The 23,621-nt window shown below is 38.2% G+C and overlaps 2 protein-coding genes across 2 annotated transcripts in view; one reads left to right on the top strand and one right to left on the bottom strand.

The window, feature by feature from the left end:
* Window positions 1–379: 379 nt before the first annotated feature.
* arr3a (arrestin 3a, retinal (X-arrestin)) lies at window positions 380–5,081 on the bottom strand. The gene is made up of 13 exons (XM_051909539.1): window positions 3,951–5,081; window positions 3,818–3,862; window positions 3,467–3,660; window positions 3,242–3,301; window positions 3,083–3,159; window positions 2,853–2,988; window positions 2,685–2,769; window positions 2,127–2,199; window positions 1,881–2,018; window positions 1,513–1,596; window positions 1,158–1,181; window positions 1,022–1,071; window positions 380–893 (listed from the first exon to the last, which is right to left on the bottom strand). Exons 1-13 carry the CDS (start codon window positions 4,069–4,071, stop codon window positions 889–891), a joined length of 1,092 nt encoding a protein of 363 aa, XP_051765499.1. The 5' UTR covers window positions 4,072–5,081; the 3' UTR covers window positions 380–888.
* A 7,863-nt stretch (window positions 5,082–12,944) lies between these two features.
* LOC127520166 (proto-oncogene DBL) overlaps window positions 12,945–23,621 on the top strand; it is a 20,009-nt gene continuing 9,332 nt past the window's right edge. The window contains exons 1-15 of the mRNA XM_051908059.1: window positions 12,945–13,352; window positions 14,309–14,428; window positions 14,770–14,886; window positions 15,193–15,342; window positions 15,701–15,825; window positions 16,145–16,259; window positions 18,245–18,364; window positions 18,605–18,796; window positions 18,883–19,074; window positions 20,894–21,065; window positions 21,149–21,237; window positions 21,331–21,416; window positions 21,584–21,650; window positions 22,067–22,182; window positions 22,252–22,321. Of these exons, the coding sequence (XP_051764019.1) occupies window positions 13,302–13,352; window positions 14,309–14,428; window positions 14,770–14,886; window positions 15,193–15,342; window positions 15,701–15,825; window positions 16,145–16,259; window positions 18,245–18,364; window positions 18,605–18,796; window positions 18,883–19,074; window positions 20,894–21,065; window positions 21,149–21,237; window positions 21,331–21,416; window positions 21,584–21,650; window positions 22,067–22,182; window positions 22,252–22,321 (1,782 nt within the window). The 5' untranslated portion in view covers window positions 12,945–13,301. The remainder of the gene's footprint in view (window positions 13,353–14,308; window positions 14,429–14,769; window positions 14,887–15,192; window positions 15,343–15,700; window positions 15,826–16,144; window positions 16,260–18,244; window positions 18,365–18,604; window positions 18,797–18,882; window positions 19,075–20,893; window positions 21,066–21,148; window positions 21,238–21,330; window positions 21,417–21,583; window positions 21,651–22,066; window positions 22,183–22,251; window positions 22,322–23,621) is intronic.

Here is a 23,621-nt window from a genome sequence, read left to right as displayed (position 1 = left end):
ATATATCAGTGCCATTGTTTTGTCTCAAGATGTACGCCAGTAATGTTTTTGTCTAGGGTACCTTTATAAAAACTACTCAAATGTCCTAATTGAACTAAGGCCTAATCCTGGCTTAGTCTAAGCCCTGTCTGTGAAACTGGGCCTTAATGTCTTTTTTATCTTAAGTTGATTTCATCTAAGGCTGTGGCTGAAGTCAGTTGTACATGAACAATGCCAGTAGCTGGGCATTGTTCTGACCAACAAATAGTCTGTCTGAAAATTATTGAACAACAGCAGCTTGCTACTTCAGTATTTATCAGTTGTCAGTTTACCAAATTTATAGTAATCCATATAAACACAAATGTCCATGAGGTTTTGGAGGTATTTTATTTGGTTTAATGACTCAAGAGTCAAAAATTCCACACATGACAAAACAAACATTACACAAAGTCACATGAGTTGCTGTGATTTAAGGGTGCTGGTTTAAATGACTCTAGACTCTAGGCAAGACAAGTTAACACAAGCATACATAATGAGGTGATCAAACTCCATACATTTTGAAATGCATCACTCAGACACAATTGGGTTAATTAATAGGAAAGTTAATGACCATTAGGGAGCACTTTATGTTATTCCTGGACTGTGTACCTCAAGGCAACCATTCACCCCACACACATTTGTCTTCAAGTTGGATTCATGTTTTAAACTGTCATTTTATTGCCATCAGTATGACCTAGCAACTTTGCTAAGTGATACTGATGTGTTTTCTTTGTTGTGAGGTACTCCTGTCATTGTCTGAGACACCTTCTTTGCTTAATGGGGAGCCGTTTCTTCTGGTGTCTCGCCGTGAAAGTGCTGAGGGAATGTACTCGAGGGTAACATCTGTCCTGTGGAATCTTATATGGGCATTCAGTCTGTTATAATCAGAGAGGGAGACAAAGAAAGTGAGTGAGATACTTCATGGCAAAAAAAAGATCACGTTTGAGCAAAAAACTTGCCGTGGCCATGGCTAGAACGATGAGAAAAGAGGGTGCTTGTTTACCTTTAGGTTTGGGGTGCATCAGGGTCAGAGGCAGCTCCACTGTCACATCACTGTAAGGAGAAAACAACAGGTTAGATAAAAGGCCATTTCTGATTTCCCATAATGCATTTGAACTGTTTTCTAATTTTTGATTTACCTTGCTGTCAGTCCTCCCAGCAGTCTGCAAAAGAGGAAGCAGAAACAGATAATTATAAAGTATATATCATTTTAGTTCAAATATTGTTACAAAAATAATTATTATTTTATTTATATTTTTAGTAATATACATATTTTTAGTAGTAGTATTTAGTATGCAATTTTTTTAGTAATAACATTTTTAGTAATATATATGTATATTATATATAATGTGTATATAACTAAATATACTTTATTAATATAATTAAAAGATATGTTAATATAATAATAATTATTATTATTATTATTACTGAAACAAAAATGTATTGTCAGTTTAGCATAAACTGGAGAGATATCTGAAAGAAAGAAATCCTTACCCTCCACCTGATACCATGAGGTTAACTTTGATCTTGTAGGACACCAGAATTCCTAACATCTCCTTATCCATTCCTGTCCTTATTCTGAAGAAAGGAAGGAAAAGTAAATGAATAATTAGCAACTGGTAAAAAAAAAAAAAAAAAATGTTTCATTGTTCATTCATTTACGTATTAACTCAAGTCAGATTAAAGCTAATAGTTACTAAAGAGTTCACATCAGTATAGTACTATGGCGAATGTGTTATGTATAAGGAGAAGTTCATTACAGCCTACAAATAAATACAACTGGATTATGAGCACATTTATTCATTTCTATTGGATGCTCTGTAAAACTCTTTTTTTTTTTTAAAGATGAAACAAACACTCACATAGTGGTTGAGGCCAAATTGGTGTCTTCATCTTTAAGTCTGCCGTCCAGCGCCAGGCCACGTTTCTCCTTGTTGTTTGCCAATAAAGGAATGATCTCAAGGGATTTTTCAAAATTAGCACTGCCTTCTATAGTTTCCCTGCAGTTAGAATTTGAATCATATCGGTTAGATAACTTGAGACTGATCACTGAAGAAATCTTCAGTTTGGCTGACATACATATCACAGTCAAAGAAAGTAACACTCACGCAAACTCTTCACTCAGCACATTCTTGGTGTACTTGTCGGCTGAGTACAGAACGACGTCTGTGGTTTGGTCAACTATGAGAGTAATGGACACAACATCAGTTCATTCAAATATACAGCTATATTTATTATACCACCTGATGAAATGATTAACTCTGATTGGTCAGTAATGGCATTATGTAATTATATATATATATATATATATTTACTGTATAAAAGAATGAGAAATAAAATAAGTACACTTATGTAGGAAATCGTTTGCCAGGGCCAACAGTGAATTATACTAATTATATACATAAGTGTACTTATTTTATTTCTCATTCTTTTTGCATATTAAAATAAGTTAAATAACTTAAATGTCCATTTATTGATTTGGAAGTAGTCATGTAATTAGTTGGATAATATACAATCAACCGGTCATTATAGCAAAAGAAGCTCCTTCAGTACAATACAATCACCCTGTCAGGGGTTATACTTTGTAATATTGACAGGATTACTCTACATTACCTGTTACACATACAACTTGTGAATCACTTGAAATTGCTTTTGATCAATCTCACCTGTAATCTTTATTTTTTTCACAACTTTGTTGGTCTCATTCTTGACCTTAACATTGATGGGGATGGGATCGCCATGGTAGTAGATCTGTCATCAATAGGAAAAAGACACATGAATTTCTTCTTGATTTGGTAAATATCAAAGCCTATAGTGCATCATAGATTACATACTTCCTTGCTCAGAGAGGCTTCCAGAAGAACAGGCTTATCAGACATCATAAAGCTCTTGCAGAGCTCAGCTTTCTGTCCAGATCCTGTGTTATCAGGAGCGAACTGGATTTTACGGATAATAAGGCGGCAAGTGTCCCTGAGGGAGACGAAAGAAAAAAAATTATTTGTAAAAATTCAGTAAAACAGTTAGCAAAGGATTAAATGTGCAAAATAACCCATAACAAACCTACTTCTTGTCGATTTTCTCATCGGGGTCATCAGCTGATTTGGCCACATAGGCCTTGACCTCAAAGTCAACACCGCACGCCTGCAAGAACAGAGCAATGAGCAAGTCCATTCAGCACATTTCTATTTGAAGATAATATAAATTCGCTCTAATTTCATCTCACCTTTCCTTTGTCATCTGGGCCAGGCTGAAGTGTAACAGAGCAGGGGAGGTTGGTAGGGATCTGAAAGAAAAAGTCACATCAGTTATATGAGGACTTTTTTTGTGATAAATGGTATACAAATAATAATTGTAAAATGATTACTCCTAATCATTGTGTGTGTTATGTTACTGTCTGATTCACAAGGTAAATTAAATATTCTGTTGTTGGTATTGGCTGATGACTTACATTAAAAGTGAAGGGATGGCCCTGCTCTCCAGCTTTCTTCAGGAGAGTGTCGTGCATCTCTGTCAGGGTGGGTTTGTGGCCTGCGTCAGGATATAGCTGTATGTGCTGAATCCAGATGTCTTTTCTGAAGGAAAGCCCAATCACATCCAGGTCTTCACGACCATAACGGAAAGCGCAGGCCAGCTGAATCCAAACTGCATGAAGCGACATAAAGCATTCGTTTTTTTTAAACATAAATCCACACTTGTTTTTTTTTTATTTGTTCTACTGTCTTAAATATTATTTACATACATTTATTATCTATACTTTTCTATATATATTTTTATTTAGAAACATTAATACTGACAATACCTTTTTTGTCTCCAAGGTCTGCAGGGTCGATTTTCACTACACCCTCTGTTTAGAATAAGAAACAATTCAAATTTAGTTGTTGGACATTACCTGTTGTCTGTTTATTCAATAATAAATGTAGGCAGTTTCTCACCAACAGGGTCAACTGAGTCAACATGGTCAACAAAGTCTCTCTTCCCCAGGTAGAGAGTGAGCTGAAACATAAACAGTGCATTACACTCATGTATTTCCACATAATATGAAAATTCAAGCATGAATCTGTCACAATAAATTGAGGAATTGACAAATAAGAAAGTCAGTTAAGTTCAGTCATACCTGGCCATTTCCACTGGTCTTTTTGTAAACTCTGAACACATAAAAAAGAAAAAGAAAAAAGAAAACTATAAGGAACAGTAAAATGTATGGTTGATGGTGTAGTAAACACTGATTAAACAAGATAAAAAATCAGAGTTACAAAAATGAAAATCTGTAAAGCCTGACTATATATACATTGCAGAAGGTGTCAAAGAGGAGTGAGCAGGTGTCCGTTGTCCTATTAGTCCTATACCTCAGGTATTAACCTCTTCAGCCACCTCTACCTCAACAGTGTATTTGAGTTTGCAGGTTTGACCTTTTTGCCCCGAGTGCATCACGTTGTTAAAGCTTAGTATTTTAAGACACTTCAAAGCCAAGTCCTGGACTACCCTCTGCTATTAATCCAGGCTCCATCAATGGAGGCAGCTTGTGTTTACTCCAAAGGAGATACCTGGTAATTGATTGTGACTGCGGCTTATGACACATTCATGCTGGACTCCAATGAATGTTCCTAAGATCTATTCTAAACTTTCAAGAACATCCTCACTGTGGCGTGTTTTTGTAATTGTTTTTCTCAGTATGTAATGCTTCTACTGTTAAATTTTCCTTATTAATAACATCCCATCCTATCCTATCCTATCCTATTTAGACATTACATATAAAGTGGCTTATTAATTTTTGATCTTTCAGATGATTCAAAATATTAAAAATGTTTGTGATTTGCACTTTGGATTGAGCCCTTTGTCATTGCTTAGACCTAACCCAATGGGTCAATATTTCAATATATCAATAAGCACAAAAATTTGGAAAGTGACAAAAAAAAAAAAAAAAAAAAAGAGCATGCAATATCAATAGAAAATATAAAAAGAGTTGCTCTGAACTGACTCCGCGCTTGGTAAATACTATGGTGAAAAGTATGATCCAGCAATAATAGAGTTCATCAGGAGGCCTAAATTGTTTTTCTGCTTTCTCCAAATCTTTAATAAATTGTTTTGGTATTGAAAAGCACAACAAGTCTAAGGCTAAATAAAACAGTAAAATGTATTTAGAAAACCTTTTGTTTTCTGTATGTGAGTATGACAATTCTCAAAGGTGAAAGCAAAAAGGAAAGAATACTTACTTGTCTGCCATTGTACAATGATTTTCCTGAAATAAATGAAATAGGAAAGTGAATATTATGAAGAGTGATTTTTTAAAAACAAATGTAAAGGCCTGTTGTCAAGGTGACATCTGAATGTGAGGCTCTCTCACTGCGTGAGTGTGTTTATGTGTGTGTCTGTCCCCACTCTTTATTACAAGACATGATGTGTGTCTGTGTGATTGAATGTGGTAATAATCTGGGCTTTAAGCTTATTTTTACATGCAAATTGCATGGATGGGATATATTTTGACAAAAAATAACATGAAGAGAAATAATCCAGGTTGGAAACACAATATTCAAATAGAAATGATCAAAATAATAAATAGCTACTAGGCTGTCAAACACTGTGTATATCTTATACTGGCCTTTATAAATGGAAAAGAACCATGTGGAGATTTTTTTCTCGCACAAATCTAATGTGTTGAATATATCTCAGCTCAGATGCACACCATGAGGTTAATGCTCATCCCTGTCTAATATCAGTTATGCTGATTGAATGGCTCTTCACAGGAAGACAATCTGAATGCAGTCAAATATTGGTTGCACACAGGCTAAATGAATTTTCACAAGACCCTGCTGATAATAACTGAATGAAATCAAATTAATACTGTACTAAAGACAATAGTGTCCTGCTTTCTTTAGTAGGATGCTAGGAAGATTTGTTACCAGAAAACCTGTTAGTGATTTTTTTTTTTAGTAAAGTCATTGAGTTCTTACCTGTTCACTGGTAGGGCGATAGGGCGATCTGCTCCCTCTCTCTGGTAATCTGCAGCCCGTCTGGTGTAGTCAGAGAGTGAAGATGACACTCAGAGGCACAGGGTTTTATACTCGGACCTTTGCTCTGCTGGCTTGTGCTGCTCTGATTTAGACGCAGTTGTCTTTCTTTCAATCCAATTAAACACTTAACCTGCTATTTAGGGCTACGACATGTTTATAAATAAAAATGGGGAATTAAACCAAAGAACTGCAGAGAGATTGCAGTGGTTTAGTCTAAAATGTATGACGTTTCTATCCCTGGAAATGAAAACATTAAACAAGAAAACAATATAATTATGACAGTACTGTCTTGGGACTGGATTGGTATCTCAGTTAGTCTGATTTACAATTGACTTGAAGCAGTAAATTGTCTTTTTTGTTTTTACTTTTTTTTTTTTTACTTTTCAGTGTATTTTTGGTTTTATATCAAAACTATATGTCATAGCCTTTGTTCTAGTAGTTTAATAACAAACAATAAGCTCATTTTTAATGTTACAAAGTACAGTGTGGTACATTGAAATGTTCTTTGAAAGAGGATTTTTTGCATTCCTTTAACAGACTTCACCAAACTATTACGTTAACCTAATTTATGTAACCATAATTTATGTATAATGCTTTACTCACCTTTCAAATGCTAAACAATAAAAACAAGGCAAAAAAAAAAAAAAAAGAGTTGACAATTTAGCATGAGGACAATTTTTTTGCGTGTGTGTGTGTGTGTGTGTGTGTGTGTGTAAAACTGGTTGTTTTTATAGATTCAACTTTATTGTGATTGTGCAGAATACAAGGACAGTGCCAATAAAATATGGTCTAACCAGAAGTGCATGTAAGAATGTAAAGCAGCATCTAAATAAATTGTGCAAATGCATAAATATTATTATTTTTATAATAGTTAAAGCATTATGTCAGGATTGTTAATTTGTCTATGCTAATCAGTTAAATAAAAAACAGTAATAAGTGATAAACAGTGTAATAAACAGTAGAATAAACAGTAGAAAGTGAGGTGAAGAACTCAAGTTTGGTCCTATGAAATGTCCATCATCACCTAATTGAGATACCCCAAATACAGATCTTTTTATTTAACATGGCCTCAGTATATAAAAGTAAATAAAATATTCCTATATAAATCAAAGCAGACTGCAGTTGGAACATGAGCAGGATACTCACACCTGCAAATATTGCCTATTTAAATTACACAAGGCTGAATGGGTCAAACTTCAAAACAACCGTGAGTGATGTCAGGACCTCCTCTGAGTATTTTAGATTCCCAGTAATACGATTTGGTAGACAAAACAAAGTGGAATGCCTAAACATAGACCATTCACCCTGCAAAGTACCTTAATATAGAACTGCGCATATTGTTTGTACACAATTTTAGTGTATATATCGTATGATTTCCATTATTAATCATTTATTTGTGCTTAAAACTACACAACATTGAAAGTTGGTTGCTTAATCAAGGAAACCCCAAAAGAAAGAGAATAGCCAGGATAAAACAAGTGTCTTGCTGCTCCAGACAGGCCCAACAGGCTTGGGAACCCAGTGACCCCTGGGTATATAAGCTTTTCCTTATACGAATCTTTTGTATTGAGTGATGACCATTAAATTGTTTTCTTTATTATTTTAATTACATTCTTTTAATCCACACACATTAAAGGTGCTTCCTTGCACAAAAGGTGTATGTAAGCTTATTATGAAATCCCAATTTGCCCAACACCAGGTAAATCTCTTAACGTCACTTTTCACTGAGATGGCCTTTCCTTCCATCTGTTCCCTCCTATCAGGTACTGGCTGTCCAACTACATCATGTTAATGAAAAAGCTCTCCACCAATCCCAGGTGTTCAGATAGCGCAATCAGATGGCGTGTGTCTTGTTGGTGCAAGAAATGGCACCCTAAGGACATTTCTTGGGCGTAATCCACTTATTGCTAAGAATTCACTTAAATAGCTACAGTCGAGTCAAAACATTAAGTTAAGAATCTTTATATTTAGGACATATTAAACGGCATCAAATTATCAAAGCATTCTTTAAAAAGTGTGATAGGTATATTGATTTAAAGCAATGCAGTAAGTTAAAGTTATCACATAAATCTTACTTATATTGGGGACATTTTAATCACAATGATGTAACTAAAAATATATATATATAAAATGCTTCATGTAAGATAATGAATTACATTTTCAACCTCCACAATGTATATTTAAAAATAAATTAGAAAATAAAACAAGTCAGTAACACCTTAGTCCCTAACTTCTAATATCTAGGGTCCATTTATAGTTCAAAGTGTGAAGACTTAGGATTTAATCCAAAGTTAATTACAGAAGAGCTCAATGGCAGCTGTAATTACACTTTAGGGAGGGAGTGGGCAGGCTTGTTGAGAAAGAGGTAAAGTCCAGGTAACAAAGTGTCAAAGACTGCAGTGCACATATAAAGAATTACTTATTTCTAAATGAGTGAATAATCACAGAAAATATTTTAGAATCCTTCTGAAAACTAAGTCATATTTCACTTCTTGTATCCTTCATGAACAGGATTGTATAATATTTCCCCCCCTAAACTTTTATGAATTTTCTAGCCAGCTACAGACCCTTTCAAACTTGCTTGAAATAATGGAGCAGTTTTGACTTTGAAACATTTTTGAACTTTGAGTAATGATCCAAAATGTTGTAAATAAATGACTTAAAGTGGATCTACACCATACCTTCTAAATATATACAATGTTATACACATCCTCCCTAGATGGCATCTGTATCATCATTGTTTGCATTAAAAAAAAACTCACTAATGCCATATAACAGTATTTTTTTTGTCTGGTGATTGATGTCCAGTTTGGTTCTGGTGCTGTTTACCCAGAGTTGGCACAGATTGCTTCAGAGTTTAATCTCCCTTAATCTGTCTACACTCCCACTTTGTCCATAATGGGATTGTGTCGACTGAGCACACAGGATGGATTCCCTCTTTATTAGAAAGTGCTTGCAGTCCTCTGTGACAAAACCAATGTCACTCAAATGAAGTAAAGACCTATGAACTTTGGCCCGACCTTTCGTAAATGCCCAAGGATCCCAAAGATCTGGATGGTGCTCAACACCTTCCAGACATGGTTTTAGCATGGCTTCCATTGTGATTAAGCTTTTTAGTCTTTGTTCCTGACATTCAGATTGAGAGTGGCCAAACAATGAAGACTAAATATTCAGACTTTATTACGAAACATTAACGCAAAATGAAGAACAGAACATTTTTAAAATGCAGGATACCAAATTTTTTTTAGTTGATTTGCACAGCAGTACAATGACAATAAAGTCTTTAAATTTAACTTAAAGATACCTTAAGGAGTGGATTCCAGACACTGATACAAAAGTCCAGGAGGGTGGTGGAGCAGAGACGGAACAGGGGAAGGGATAGAGGGCTAGGCCCGAGTCGTGAAAGTGGGCCTAGAGACCAAGGCGGAGCCAGGCAGTTTAGGAAACCAGGGCAAAGTTCAGAGAGCCATTGTGGAGCAGGAGACCTCCAAGGTGAAGCAGATGGAGTTGAGGACCACCATGACAGAGCTGAAGGTGCAGAAAACCACCAGGGTGAAGTAGGAGACCAACATAGTGGTACAGGCGGAGCAGGAGACCACCATGGTGGTACAGGCAGAGCAGAGGTCCCCCAAGGTGGAGCAGAAGATCACCACGGCGGAGCAGAAGATCACCACAGCAGAGCAAATGGGACTGAAGACCCCCACGGTGGTTCTGAAGACCACTATGCCAGCCACTTGCACTGACCTAAGTTGTGGATCCATCACACTAGCGGTCACTCTCCTTCATTCTGGGAGTGATCCAGTGATCAAGGAGATCCATGGCGAACGGCTATTGGAGCTCGGTACATATGGCCCTGGCGTGGCAGCCATGACGTGACAAGACTCTGGCTTGGCGGTCATGATGTGACAAGACTCTGACGTGGCGGCCATGACATGACGAGACTCTGGCGTAACGACCATGACGTGACGAGACTCTGACATTGTGGCCATGATGTGACGAGACTCTGACATAGCGACCTGGCATGGCAGCCATGACGTGATGAGACTTTGACAGTACGGCCATGATGTGATGAGTCTCTGGCGTGGTGGCCTGGCGTGGCTATCATGTCATGATAAGACTCTGGCATGGCGGCCATGATGTGACCAGACTCTGGGGTGGTGGACTGGCGTGGCAGCCATGATGTGACCAGACTCGGGTGTGGCGGCCATGATGTGACGAGACTTTGACGTGGCGGCCATGATGTGACAAGACTCTGGCGTGACGGCCTGGCATGGCAACCATGATGTGACAAGACTCTGGCATGGCAGCCTTTTTTTTAGCCCTGATGAAGACCTGTGTGCCGAAACGCGTTGGCAAAATAAGATATTGATCTTTTAGCTCCATCTTTTGTTTATTTTGACCCCTTGACGTCACAAGTGTTGCTGGTATTGTCCATAAATAGCTTTGTCTTTATTCCATGCACCTTGTTGATCGTGTGAAGTTGCACCAGATTAACTACACAATGCAGCCTGGCGTGGTGGCCATGATGTGACGAGACTTTGACGTGGCGGCCATGATGTTACGAGACTGGCTTGACGTGGCAGCATTGACATGACGAGACTCTGGCGTGGCGGCCATGACGTGACGAGACTCTGGCATGGTGGCCTAGCGTGGCGGCCACGAGGTGACAAGATTCTGATGTGGCGGCCATGATGTGACGAGACTCTGGCGTGGCGGCCATGACGTTACATAGACAGGGTAATGTGTGGTAATGTGACGAGACTGGCTTGACGTGGCAGCATTGACGTGACGAGACTCTGGCGTGGCGGCCATGACGTGACGAGACTCTGGCATGTTGGCCTGGCGTGGTGGCCATGACGTAATGAGACTCTGCCATGGCGGCCATGAAGTGATGAGACTCTGGCGTGGTGGCCATGACGTTACATAGACAGGGTAATGTGCAATCAGTTGGACAGTGGCCCTAACTGCCTGAATCTATAAGTTTGGGCGCACCTGTCTGAATGGAAGAGTCATAGAGCTTTGGTTCGTGAGACACACTAGTAGCAACTTCCTGGCTTATTTTAACGCCCTTATTTCAACCTCTGTTCCTGTCTGTCCCTCCGACCCCTCAATGGTGTGGAGTTATCACTAACCGTCTGCCTCTGATGGCTTTTGGTAAGACACCAGCCTGCTTCGAAGGAAACAAAACAGCTTGGCTTTGCATTATGAAACTGCAAAGTATACTACAGAATGTCCATATACTGGTCCAATCAGGGTCACAAATTTATTTTTAGGGTCATTCCTGGTGCATTCTTGACCAACCATCCCTATTTCTATTTCTATTTTGTTTTATTCAACTAAAGTCTAAAATTCTATTCCTGACTACGTGACTCACTATGCTCGGGGATCCCCTATTTGAAATGGAAGAGACTGAGAGTCAGGTTTGTGATTTTACACTAGAACTTACCATTGTCTAGTGTCTGTTCTCTCTTAGAGGTGGTAAACCTTAAGCACAACACGCACCTCACCCCTTTTTTAAAAATAGAGCACTGTCCCAGTACATTGGACAAAACCACCATTTGTTGGGTTTTTATGTTATATATTTAAAACAGCTTAACCACAGTACTTTATCAAATTTAAAAGAATACAAAAGAATATTAAAATAAGAATTTATGAAAACAGAGAAAAGGTAATCGTGACACTCCTACAGGCTGCAACTTGTAATGTGCATTATAAAGTCAAAAAACTGTGTGTTTGGCAATTGACAAGTGAAATGGGTCATAATTTGTGTTCAACCCAAGATCAGAAAAGGTCATTAGTTCTCATGATCATTGTTTTAACACAATGCTTGGAGAAAGTTTTAATTCAAATGTTTCATTTTCATACACCTTCAATGCATGCTTTTAGTAAAAATATTGTCACCAACGGTTGCAAGGAACACACAATGAAGATGAAGATCAGGTATAACGTCTTTAATAATCCACTCTTAAGGCAATACAAACAAAACGCTACGTGGAAACGTGACCAGACAAGAGTGAACAAAGACAGCAACTTAAATAGAGAGGCAAATGAGGGTAATGATGACAAACACCTGTGATGATTAATGAATTACCATAACAGCTAAAGAGTGGCGGGAAAACTGAACAAAGGAAGACATGTGACTAAAGAAAACTGAATGTCCATGAAAATTCATACGAACAGAACATAACTGTGACACATATGAAGTAATATACACCATATTAAAGTTTTTAAATCTTTGTTCTAGACATTCACTCTCATCGTCCAGAACAAAGATTAAAAAGCTTAATCGCTGTAGTTGGCGATAAAAGCCCTGGAACATGCCAGGAACGTGCTGAGCACCATCCAGATCTTTGGGATCCTTAACATTTACTAAGGTCAAACTTCATAGGCCTGTCCTCAGTTTGTATGACTGCCAGCACTTTCTAATATGTATGTACATGTCATGTGCATGTAGTGTATGGATGTCTGTCTTCTCCATGGCTATATGATTATCAACCTCATCAGAGACATTCACTCTAATTGCTATATAAAACATAACAATTTTTTAATGTTTTTGAAAGATGTTTCTAATGCTCACCAAGGCTGCATTTATTTAATCAAAAATACAGTAAAAATATTAATATGGTGAAATATATTTACAATTAAAATAATTGTTTTCTATTTTAATACATTTAAAATTGAATTTATTCCTGTGATGCAAAGCTGAATTTTCTGCATCATTACTCCAGTCTTCAGTGTCACATGATCCTTCAGAAATCATTCTAATATGCTGATTTGCAGCTCAAGAAACATTTGTTATTTTTATTATTATTATCAATGTTAAAACAGTTTTTGCTTCTATATATTAAATATATTTTTTCATATTTTTAATAATTATTGTTTGTAAGTAAGGTGATGATGAGGTGGGAAGTAGGTATACGGCCGAGTGCGTGTCGACCTCTGTCTATGGTGCTGGATTTTATAACTCTTTTCCCTCACTATCTGTAAACACTTGCAATATAATCCAATCAGGTTTGATTCGAGTAAATTACACAAAAATGTGGTTTCATGGACAGATTTTTTTGCAAGTAAGAGTGTCATATATTATAGGTGTGACAGCAATGAGCAGATAAGTGCGGTCAAGGTGTCGTCGCCACTGCAGCATCCGCTCTGCGGCTGCTCGCTGCTTCTGCTGCCACCGCTCACAGTCCCGCAGACAAAGTCATGGAGGAAGGGAAGTTGTGAGGCTAAGAAGTGGGTCTACATCCCCACGAAACGGGCAAATTAGAAACAATGGCGGAGGCTAATCCACTCAGGGGACTGCCCCGGATCCAGAGGGCTGCGGTAAGATGGATTCTTCTCTGTTTTGGACAGGGTTTTTGCTGCAGAACTGACAAACGCTAATGCGGGCGCTGGGTGGGAGTCTTGTTTGCTTTATATTAGTGAGAAACTACAAGATCAGGCGCGCGTTTGTAATGTTAACTGTTATTGGGACTCTGTGATAATTATTGCAGTAAGCAATGGTATGTTTTACATTTGATTACAGTCATGTGCAATGATTGCTACGTTTTTTTTTAAACACACCTGACCACGCTTGTATCTCCATGTGTGGATTATGAGTATGGCTAACGCAATAATAATAATACATTATAGACTTTTTCTGGCTGTTTTATTGCTCGTAATTACACATATGCACTATAAGGGTATATTTTAACCTCTGCTGATTATGGGAGGCTAGCACAGCAATCAGAGTGAAAAGTGTGAGTGTCTCTGATGAAGTTTATTGGCCATCAGTCTATCAAAAAGGGAGAAGACAGACAGCCTACACTTACTTGTCAGCATTAGGTTAACAGAGTCAACAAATCCAGCCTTGGATTTCCATGGTTATTGATTGTCTTCCCAGGGTCTAAAAAAGTGCATTGTAGTTGCTTGTATAGTCAGACTGAATTTCCTGCTTTAATCAGCAAGAAAGGTGTAACAAAAGGCGTTTGTTTCACACTTTCAGCTTTGTAAAGGCTTTAAAAAACACATTTTACACAGCTCTGTATTTGATATTACTTTAACTTTTTCTGTGTTTACTTAATTGCAATTTAAATATGTGCATCCATGGGGATATGTGGGTGTCTGACCTAGATTTCTACATCTATGAACACATTAGAAGTAGAAGGATGATATACAAGCAGCTACCTTGCTGTTTTTGATTAAATTGTTGTCTTACTATTGCTCTTTAAATCAATTGTGTGATTGGAAACAAGTTGAACATGTACTGAAATTTCTGAAATATCACACCTCTTCCTCAGATGTCATTCCCTGGACATTTGCATTTAGTTCTAGTGCTGAGACCCAAAACCCACTTTCAGACCACTGGAACAGACCTCGGTTTCCGCTTCAGTCAGGACGACTTTGCGCTCAAGATGCCGGTAAGAGCTGATGAGATTCCTCTGTGGTACAAAACAATAGGTTTTTTTATGATATAGTGATGAGATGCATATAACTGAGGTCTTCAAAAGCAAAACAAACATCAAGTTGCAGCTATAATAATGAGGCCATAATCCCCACTGATTATGTGGGACAACATTTGATAGTTTACATCTATTTCTTTCGATCTTTATTTATCCATAACAAGGCCATTAAAAGGCCATGCCACCTTTACAAGGTTAGTCTGCTTAACGAATGGATTCTTAATCTTATTTAATTTAATTAATATTCATTAAATATAATGTGCTTAATTAATTCTCTGGCTCTTTTCTGCCTTATTCAGATGATAATGCTGAGCTCCCTGTCAGACCTGCTTCGCTTCATTGATGAAAATCAACTGAGCACTGAGTTTGGTGGTAATTTGGATCAATGCCATAGTGACTGGATAGTTCTGCGAACGGTAAGCATTCTGCTGTGTAGTGTAACGGTACATTGATTTTATGCAGGGAAATGACAAGACATTTATACTGTAACAAAAAAATTCCATTATAAGCTCACAAAATGGAATTAAATCACAAAATTGCATTGTATGTGTAACTATTTAATGCTGATAAGAGAAGTAAATCATATCTGTTTACTTCCTATTCATTACTTGTGATTTGCAAATCTAAATGTACGTAAATCTGATTTTAGATAAGGAGGCTTTGACAAACAATTGCAATAAATGCTGAGTAATGCATATTTCTGTCTGTGCTGCCCCCTCCAGGCCATAGAGAGTTTTGCAGTGACAGTGAAGGAAATCGCTCAACTACTGCAGACATTCGGCACAGAGCTGTCTGAGATTGAGCTGCCTGATGAAGCCAGTGGCATTGAGTACCTACTTAGATCACACACTGAGAAATACAGACAAATGAAGGTATGGAAATGAGTCTCACAGTTAGGCCTATGTATTATGCACATTTAAACAGTGGGGTATGACGCTTTTTAAAATGTTTTAATTTAATATAATTTTATCTAAGTTATATTATCACCATATACATTTTTAAATGTAATAGATTTTGAATAGAAAAAAATAATATTAATTTTTATGGTGTAAGTTTTTTTTTTTTTTTTTTCCATATTTCCATAGTTTATTTTTTAAATATTATTTTATACATTTTTGGCAGACTTTTTTTTTTAAACATTAAAAAAAGTTGTTAACGTAAAAAAGATTTAATACTGGAATAAATGTTTAAGTGATTACTGAATGAGATATATGATTTGAAAACTATTAGGATGACATTAGGTCAGTTATGAGGGAAGGACGCCAGCTGCTCTCAAACCTTGAGGCCTCAAAAGCAGAGGAAGGTGCTGCAGCAGAAGACAGAGACATCAGCCAAGACAAAGAAAGAGTGCAGAGGTACATACAGTATTACTCACCAGCAGAGTAAGTAAATCATTGTCAGCTCATTGTCAGCTCTTTCAGGGAGCTGAATAACTCTCCAATGAGTAGGCTATTCGTGTGATTTAGGTAATCAAAAACATGCAGTATTTATTGCTTCTTTTAATTTTTATCCTCCTAGTATTGGATTGGTTGACATCCATTTAACTTCCACTAATTCAGAATAGATTTTGTGTCAATCATCAAAATGAACTTCAGCTTATAGGCTCTGTGTGTAAAAATCAGGTAAACTCTTTCTTTGTGTAAAAATTCTTCATGCTCCATTTGTTTATTGCAGGCTTGTGGCACAGTTACGGGACATGGAAATGGCTTTTGATGGTTTTTTTGAGAAGCACCACCTCAAGCTTCAACAATACCTTCAACTCCTCCAATACGAGCTGAGTTTCCATGAGGTACATACCAGTGTTGGAGTAACAAGCTAAAAGTGGTGACTGTACTAACTACATTAATAACACAGCTATAGTAGTAAAAAGCTTTTCTAAAGATTCATGGTAAAGCACAACCTGCTACATTGCTGTGTTGAATGTCATTGTACTTCGCATGCTTTTACTACTGCAAACACAATCTTTTGACTCTCTCATTTATACTGTATGTAGTGCTCTAAAGTCCAATTTAAGGCCCGTTCACACCAAGGAAGATAACTATAACAAAAATGATAGATATGTAGTTCTAAAAATTGATCTAAATATAAAAGAATGGACTCCACACCACAGCTATAACAATAACAGCACAAAGAGAAAAGATATTGATGGAATCACTTTCAGAATTTTTTTTTTCCTCAGCTGATGAACGATAAAAATCGACAGCCAGTCATAACCCATTCCACTTTAAAGAGCTTGAGCATTTAAAGTGGTAGACAACAAACCTGCCACGCGTGCTTAGAATAAACAAATAAACGTTTATAAATGTTTAAATGTAGAATAAACGTGCTATGGTGTGAACGCTAATACAGTTATGATTATGGTTATCTTTAGTTATCATTCTTGGTATGAACAGGCCATTATGTTAGTGATTCTGGTGGTCCTAAAGTGTAAAGCCCGAGTCATTCTAGTAAATCAGTTCGTCCTAAATGGTCCACTGTCGCATATACATTGGAAAGTCAAATTCATTCTATTGAATTGTTTTGTCTTAGTTAATCTATTTTCTCATATGCAGCACTGGAAAGTCTGATTCATTCTAGTGAATTGGTTCGTCTAAAATGGTCCACTTTTTTAAAACGGTCAACTTTTTTCTTATGTGTAACGGACGTGTAAACCTCACTCCCCTAATCTCAAGAGGTGCTCTAGTGACTGACACTAGAGACTGTGGTCTTTAGCCTCCTTGTTAGAGCGCCCGCCTCCAATGCTGATGGACACGGATTCGAGCCCCGCTCAGAGTAGGCGGTTTGAACAGGAGAGGTTACATTGGTGCCGTGACCCGGATGGGAGTGAGGTTTAGGGGGGCAAGTGTAACGGACGTAGGCCAGTAAGAGCTGTGCGTGTAAACCTCACTCCCCGATCTCAAGAGGTGCTCTAGCGACTGACACTAGAGACTGCGGTATTTAGCTTCCTTGTTAGAGTGCCCGACTCCCATGCCGATGGACACGGGTTCGAGTCTCGCTCAGAGTAGGCGGTTTGAACAGGAGAGGTTACATTGGTGCCGTGACCCGGATGGGAGTGAGGTTTAGGGGGGCAAGTGTAACGGACGTAGGCCGGTAAGAGCTGTGCGTGTAAACCTCACTCCCCAATCTCAAGAGGTGCTCTAGCGACTGACACTAGAGACTGCGGTATTTAGCTTCCTTGTTAGAGTGCCCGACTCCCATGCCGATGGACACGGGTTCGAGTCTCGCTCAGAGTAGGCGGTTTGAACAGGAGAGGTTACATTGGTGCCGTGACCCGGATGGGAGTGAGGTTTAGGGGGGCAAGTGTAACGGACATAGGCCAGTAAGATCTGAGCGTGTAAACCTCACTCCCCTGATCTCAAGAGGCACTCTAGTGACTGACACTAGACACTGCGGTCTTTAGCCTCCTTGTTAGAGCGCCTGACTCCCATGCCGGTGGACCGGGGTTCGAGTCCCGCTCAGAGTGGGCGGTTCAAACAGGAGGGGTTACATATACAGCACTGTAAAAAAAAAGAGTTTAATTTTAGTGAATCAGTTCATTCGGATGGTTATTGTCCTTTTTATGACTTCAACTCAAATGACTTTACTCTCACTGCATATTATGTTAATACAACCAATTTAACAGATGTGGAAAAAAAAAATAAAACTTCTATTGCAGTTATACCAATGCAAAAGTCTGTTATGATATTTTTGTGAAAAACCTGAATTAATGCAATATAAAATATTTATCTTAAATGCGTTGTTGAAAATAATTATTTGGTCTTTGTCTGTGCATAGATGGAAACAATTCTGGAGAAACTTAGTACACAGGAGAAAGCCATTGCATCTGTGGGGACAACAGTGGCCCAGACGGAGCAGCTGCTTAAAGACCTCGATATGCTGGAGACCACAGCAGAGGTTTAAAATTTTAATGGTTAAAATATTTAACCTTCTCTTTTTTACTAGGAAACATTCATAGAAAATAAAAAGAAACATGCCTTATTGAGATTGTGCTTCAGTTCAAATACATTGCACACCACATATGTTGATTGACGCTGATGTTGAGAGTTGACAAGGGGAAACATCTTTTGACCTGTATTTTAACTGATATACACAAGTGTTTGATTAATAGCTGAGAGCGCTGTATTGTTCTTGCAGGAGGAAATGGGCCGTGCTCAGATTATTATTCTGCATGGGCATCAGCTTGCAGCAAGTCATCACTACGCTCTTGCCCTAATAGTTCAGCGCTGCAATGAACTGAGGCATCACTGTGACACTCTCACAACAGCTCTGCGTGCCAAGCGGGCATCTCTCACGCGCATACGAGTCCTTCTGTTGCGGTTGGAGGAGGTATTAACTATGCAAATGCAAGAAACATGTAATATATGCACTTTATGCAAAACATATACAGACTCTGCATATCTGTGTATGGGCAGACTGTGCGTTGGTGTGATGAGGGGGCCTATCTGCTGGCTAACCAGCTGCTGGATAAGTTTCAGTCCAAAGAGGGGGCGCAGGCAGCCCTGCGGGACATTGAGAAACTGATGGAGACGGCGCCCTCAGTCCTGCGGTCTAACCCGGACTTCCTCAGTCTGGAGTTAGAAGCAATACTCACACCCCAGCTGCAGGTACTGACAGACCTGAAAAAAGCACAAATATATACCCTTTGAGACCAGTATTGAAAATTGAATACAAAAATTATATTTATAAATTATATGCTAATTATATTATCACTAAAAATGTAAAAATGTGCATTAATTGTATCATTTCTTTCTGAAATGTCCCTCTTTTGCTTTAAAGTCATGACGGAACTAGCAACATATATTTTCTTTCATATTGTGACATACATCAGAGTGAAACGTATTAGCAAAAAAGTGTGTCGCACAGGTATCTCTCATTAGCATTCGCTCCTGCGACCTCGTTCTGCTCCCACGGCTCTCGGCTCACCCTGCTTCATACCATAGTAACGTTAATAAAACTTTAATACATTAGCTCATCCATGAACATGATTTCTGCCCGAGTCCGTCGGCTGTGGTGGTGAAGACAACAACTCAAAGTCATCAAGCTACTTCTTTGTTTTGAATAAGTGACCTCTAGTGGTGAAAATGACATGTTGTGCCTTTAAACAAGTTTAAAGGGATAGTTCACCCAAAAATGAACATTTTGGGCCCTATCATACACCCGGCGCAATGTGATGCCAGGCACGACGCAAGTGTTTTTTTCTAGTTTCAGCCCGACCCAGTTATCATTTTCACGTCCAGCGCCACATTGTTTAAATAGCAAATGCATTTGCACCCATTTGTGCACCCATTTGTGCACCCATGGGCGTGCTGGTCTGAAAACGAGGTGTGTTCAGGCGCATTGTTGGCGCATTACTATTTTGAGGCAACTGAAATAGACTGCGCCATTGACCAACTGAAACCTGGTCTAAAGTCAATGGTGCGATATTTGTTTTGTTATTTAAACAAATTACTAAAGTAATATGTTTGTAGTTATTAATTAGTAATATGTGCCTATATGCGGGTGCACAACGCATGTACACTCTGCTTATTCCACACACAGGAAAGCGCAGCAGCACACAAACATGCCAAATATTAAAAATAAAAAGATTACAATGTAAAAAATTATTATTGTGTGCATAAAGATAAAAATGCTTTGGTGGAATCCAGCTTTTCCCGTAGATGGTCTGTTCACGCGCTTTAACCTCTTGCACAAGCAGATCCGTTTCCTAACTAGAGAAGCGTTCAGTTTTTCCGCTTGCAAATTCCGCCATGTAAATAGCAAGTCCGCCATGGCGCGAGCGCAACTGGCTTTTAAAGGGAATGAGAGATGAGACTCTGATTGGTTTATTGCATGTTACACCCAAAACACACCCATTACTCATTTAGAGAATAGGGACAACCCTTTTAGACCATGCGCCGGGTGCGCCGACCATTTTTCCCGTCCTTAAACTAGCAAAAGTTAAGTGCACCTGCACCGTGCGCTTTAGAGCATGCGCTTAGATCGTTAAAATAGGGCCCTTAGTCATCATTTACTCACCCTTTTTCATTCTAAACCCGTATGCCTTTATTTCTTTTGTGGAACATAAAATAAGATATTTTGAGAAAAGTCTCAAAAAAGTGTCTTCTTTTGTATTTACTAGAATAAAGAAAGTCATACAAGTTTGGAACGACATGAGGGTAAATAATGACGCCATTTTTATTTTTGGGTAACTTTACCTTTAATATCTCACAGTATCTCATTTGTTTCTCTTAGACAGCAAGAAGATTAAATGAACTTCCTGATTCACTGATTTTTCTCCTGAAAAAAGATGCCTCAATCACACATATGTATAGAGTATCAAAACTGCGCTCCGATTTCCGAATTCTTTTTCTACAGTATGTCCTTAATCATCCTCTATCGATCAAGTGCCTATTTTAAGTTCACTCTCTTTTCCTTTCATGTTAGTCTCAGATAGAGGCTGTCACAGAGAAGGTATCAACAGTACAGGGAATGATCCAGAGCCGACAGGCCTGTCTGAGAAAACTGGCTGATATTCAGGTCAGACCCATCCAGCTGGTCGCTCCAAGGCCTGAGAACTCACCACGCTGCAAATCCCCTCTGTTCTCTCCTAAACACAGTATGTTTATCTATTTCAACCACATTTGCTCACGGTAAACATACTGTTTCCATTGGTCTGAATGTTTCCTGTCTTTTTCTAAGGTTTTGATGTGAACTCCAGTTTAAGGTTTTCTTTTGATCTTGCACTCCCTGGTAAAAGGGCCTCACGGAAAGGTCCCAGCACAAAGAAGGTTTGGCTGACCAACCTCATTCGTCTCAAAATCATTCAAAGTGCACTTCTACTTGTTGCTGACAGCTTTAGGATCTTTTCCTGGTTCTTGTAGATAGAGGTGATGCACGACTACGAGGAGAACCGCAGCTGTCTGTCCTACGGCCCAGATGGAGTTGAGAACCCCGACCAGCACAAACGGTGAGCATTTATGCAATATCTTGACAAAAATTTATGTTCACGAATCATTAATTCCTTCTCAACCTCCTCTCTTTGTCTGTCTCTCACCAGTCTCTTTCCCTTTCTGTCCTCATCTCTTTCTTCCCCTCTCTCCTCTGTTATTGCCCATGCATCCCTCGCTTCTCCAGCCATGTAATGAAGGAGCTGATTGAGACGGAGAGAATCTATGTGGAGGAGCTGCTGTCTGTTTTGCTGGTAATGTCTTGACGGAATGACCTTGAAATAATTGGTCTGTGTTTTGTTTTCCCTCATCCCATTTGCCTCACAGCTGTGATATAGTAGATGATCTTTGGATGCACTCATTTTGAATTCCACATTCACATCTTTCCTTTCACAATGTAGTTTATAGTGTCTTGGTGAGTCAGAGCCTGATCACGTAATTACACACACTTTTTTCTGATGTTTTCTGTACAACCATTGATAGAGACTGCCATATAAACAAAAACAAAGCAAACTGTGATGGCTCTGATCATTTGGCACAATGATTAAGGGTGCAACAGAAATGAAAAGTGTACAATTAGAGCTAATATAATAGTTCTAAAACATTTTACAGCTCTTTGATGTTTAGAATATTTGTAAGTCATACATTTTTTTCTGTTCCTGGGTGACAGGGTTACAGGGCAGAGATGGATAACCCATCTCTCTCTAATATACTGCCATCTGTACTGCGAAACAAGAAAGAAGAGCTGTTTGGAAATCTGCCGGAGATCTATAAATTCCACAGCAGGTGAGAAATATGCCCACACACATGGATACATAAACACACATTCATGCTGATCATGTCTTTGTTGTGTAGGATATTCCTGCAGGACCTTGAGAGCTGCTTAGAGTCTCCAGAGAGAGTGGGAGCACGCTTTTTGGAAAGGGTGAGCAATTCTGTCATATCTATATATGTAAGGGCATATGGTTTTCCTTTGAACTTTCTATTTATCAAAGAATCCTGAAAAAAAAAAAAAAATCACATTTTTCACAAAAATATTAAGCAGTGCAAATGTTTTCAACATTGATAATAATAAGAAAGGTTTCTTGAGAAACAAATCAGCATATCAGATTGATTTCTGAAGGATCATGTGACAATGAAGACTGGACTAAGTTAAAGGAATAAATTATGTTTTGAAATATACTGTATTGAAACAGAAAACTTTTTAAATTTTAATAACACTTCACAGTATTACTGTTTTTACTGTATTTTGATCAAATAAATGCAGCCATGGTGAGCATGAGACTTCTTTCATAAACATGAAAAAAATCTTACTGACCACAAGCTTTTGAGCAGTAGCGTGTGTGTGCGTGTGTGTGTGTATTGGTGTGTAATGCAACAAATCTGTGTATCTTTAATGACATATCATAACAGGGCTTGACGTTAACTTTTTTTGCTCACAAACCACTGTGGCTAGTGGTTTTCCAAAGTTACTAGCCACTCAGCATTTTTACTGGCCACAATTTTGACATCAATACCATGGGGAAAAACTGCCATATAGATATTTTTAATATTATCTCATAATTTGGCAGCTGGTATATTAGGCTGCTGTCACTTTAAGACCTGCTGCATGGATCCATTATACTGTTATACATGCGTTTTCTTTTCAACTGCTAACATAGTTCTCATAACTGACTGTGTTTAAGTGAATACTCACCAAGACCGGCATTTTGACATTATTTTGTGTGTATTTGACTCGCTGTTGGAGAGATGAGAGAGCGAGAAAGCACAGCGGGTACTGTGTGTCTATTCTGGGGAAAATGAGTATGAGTAACGAAAAAATTATATTTTTGACAACACTACATTGTGCTTTGTTTTTTGTTTTTGTTTTTTAGATGCCATTTTAAAAGAGTATAATTGAAAAATGTATATATTATATATAAAATTCAACCCGCCAAAGTGGCTAGTATTAGTGCCTGCATTACGCCACTGCTGAAATTTGCCGGGTTGGCGGGTGTTAATGTCAAGCCCTGCATATGAACCATCGGTCAGTAATGATACTGACACAAAACATTTATTTTGATATGGACATCACTGAAAATAATGATAACTTGCTGTTTGTGAGTCATACAGTATGTTGATTCAGTCACACTAACTGAAACTGGTAAATTTTGAACTATTTATTAAAAGAACCGGCTCAAAAGAGTCATTCACTATGGACTGAAAATACACTGGTCATGCTGTAT

The sequence above is a fragment of the Ctenopharyngodon idella genome, chromosome 10 (genome assembly GCF_019924925.1).
Source record: "Ctenopharyngodon idella isolate HZGC_01 chromosome 10, HZGC01, whole genome shotgun sequence".
NCBI lineage: Eukaryota > Metazoa > Chordata > Actinopteri > Cypriniformes > Xenocyprididae > Ctenopharyngodon > Ctenopharyngodon idella.
Note: the sequence above shows the minus strand (reverse complement) of the source record. Positions and strands in the feature narration are given on the sequence as shown.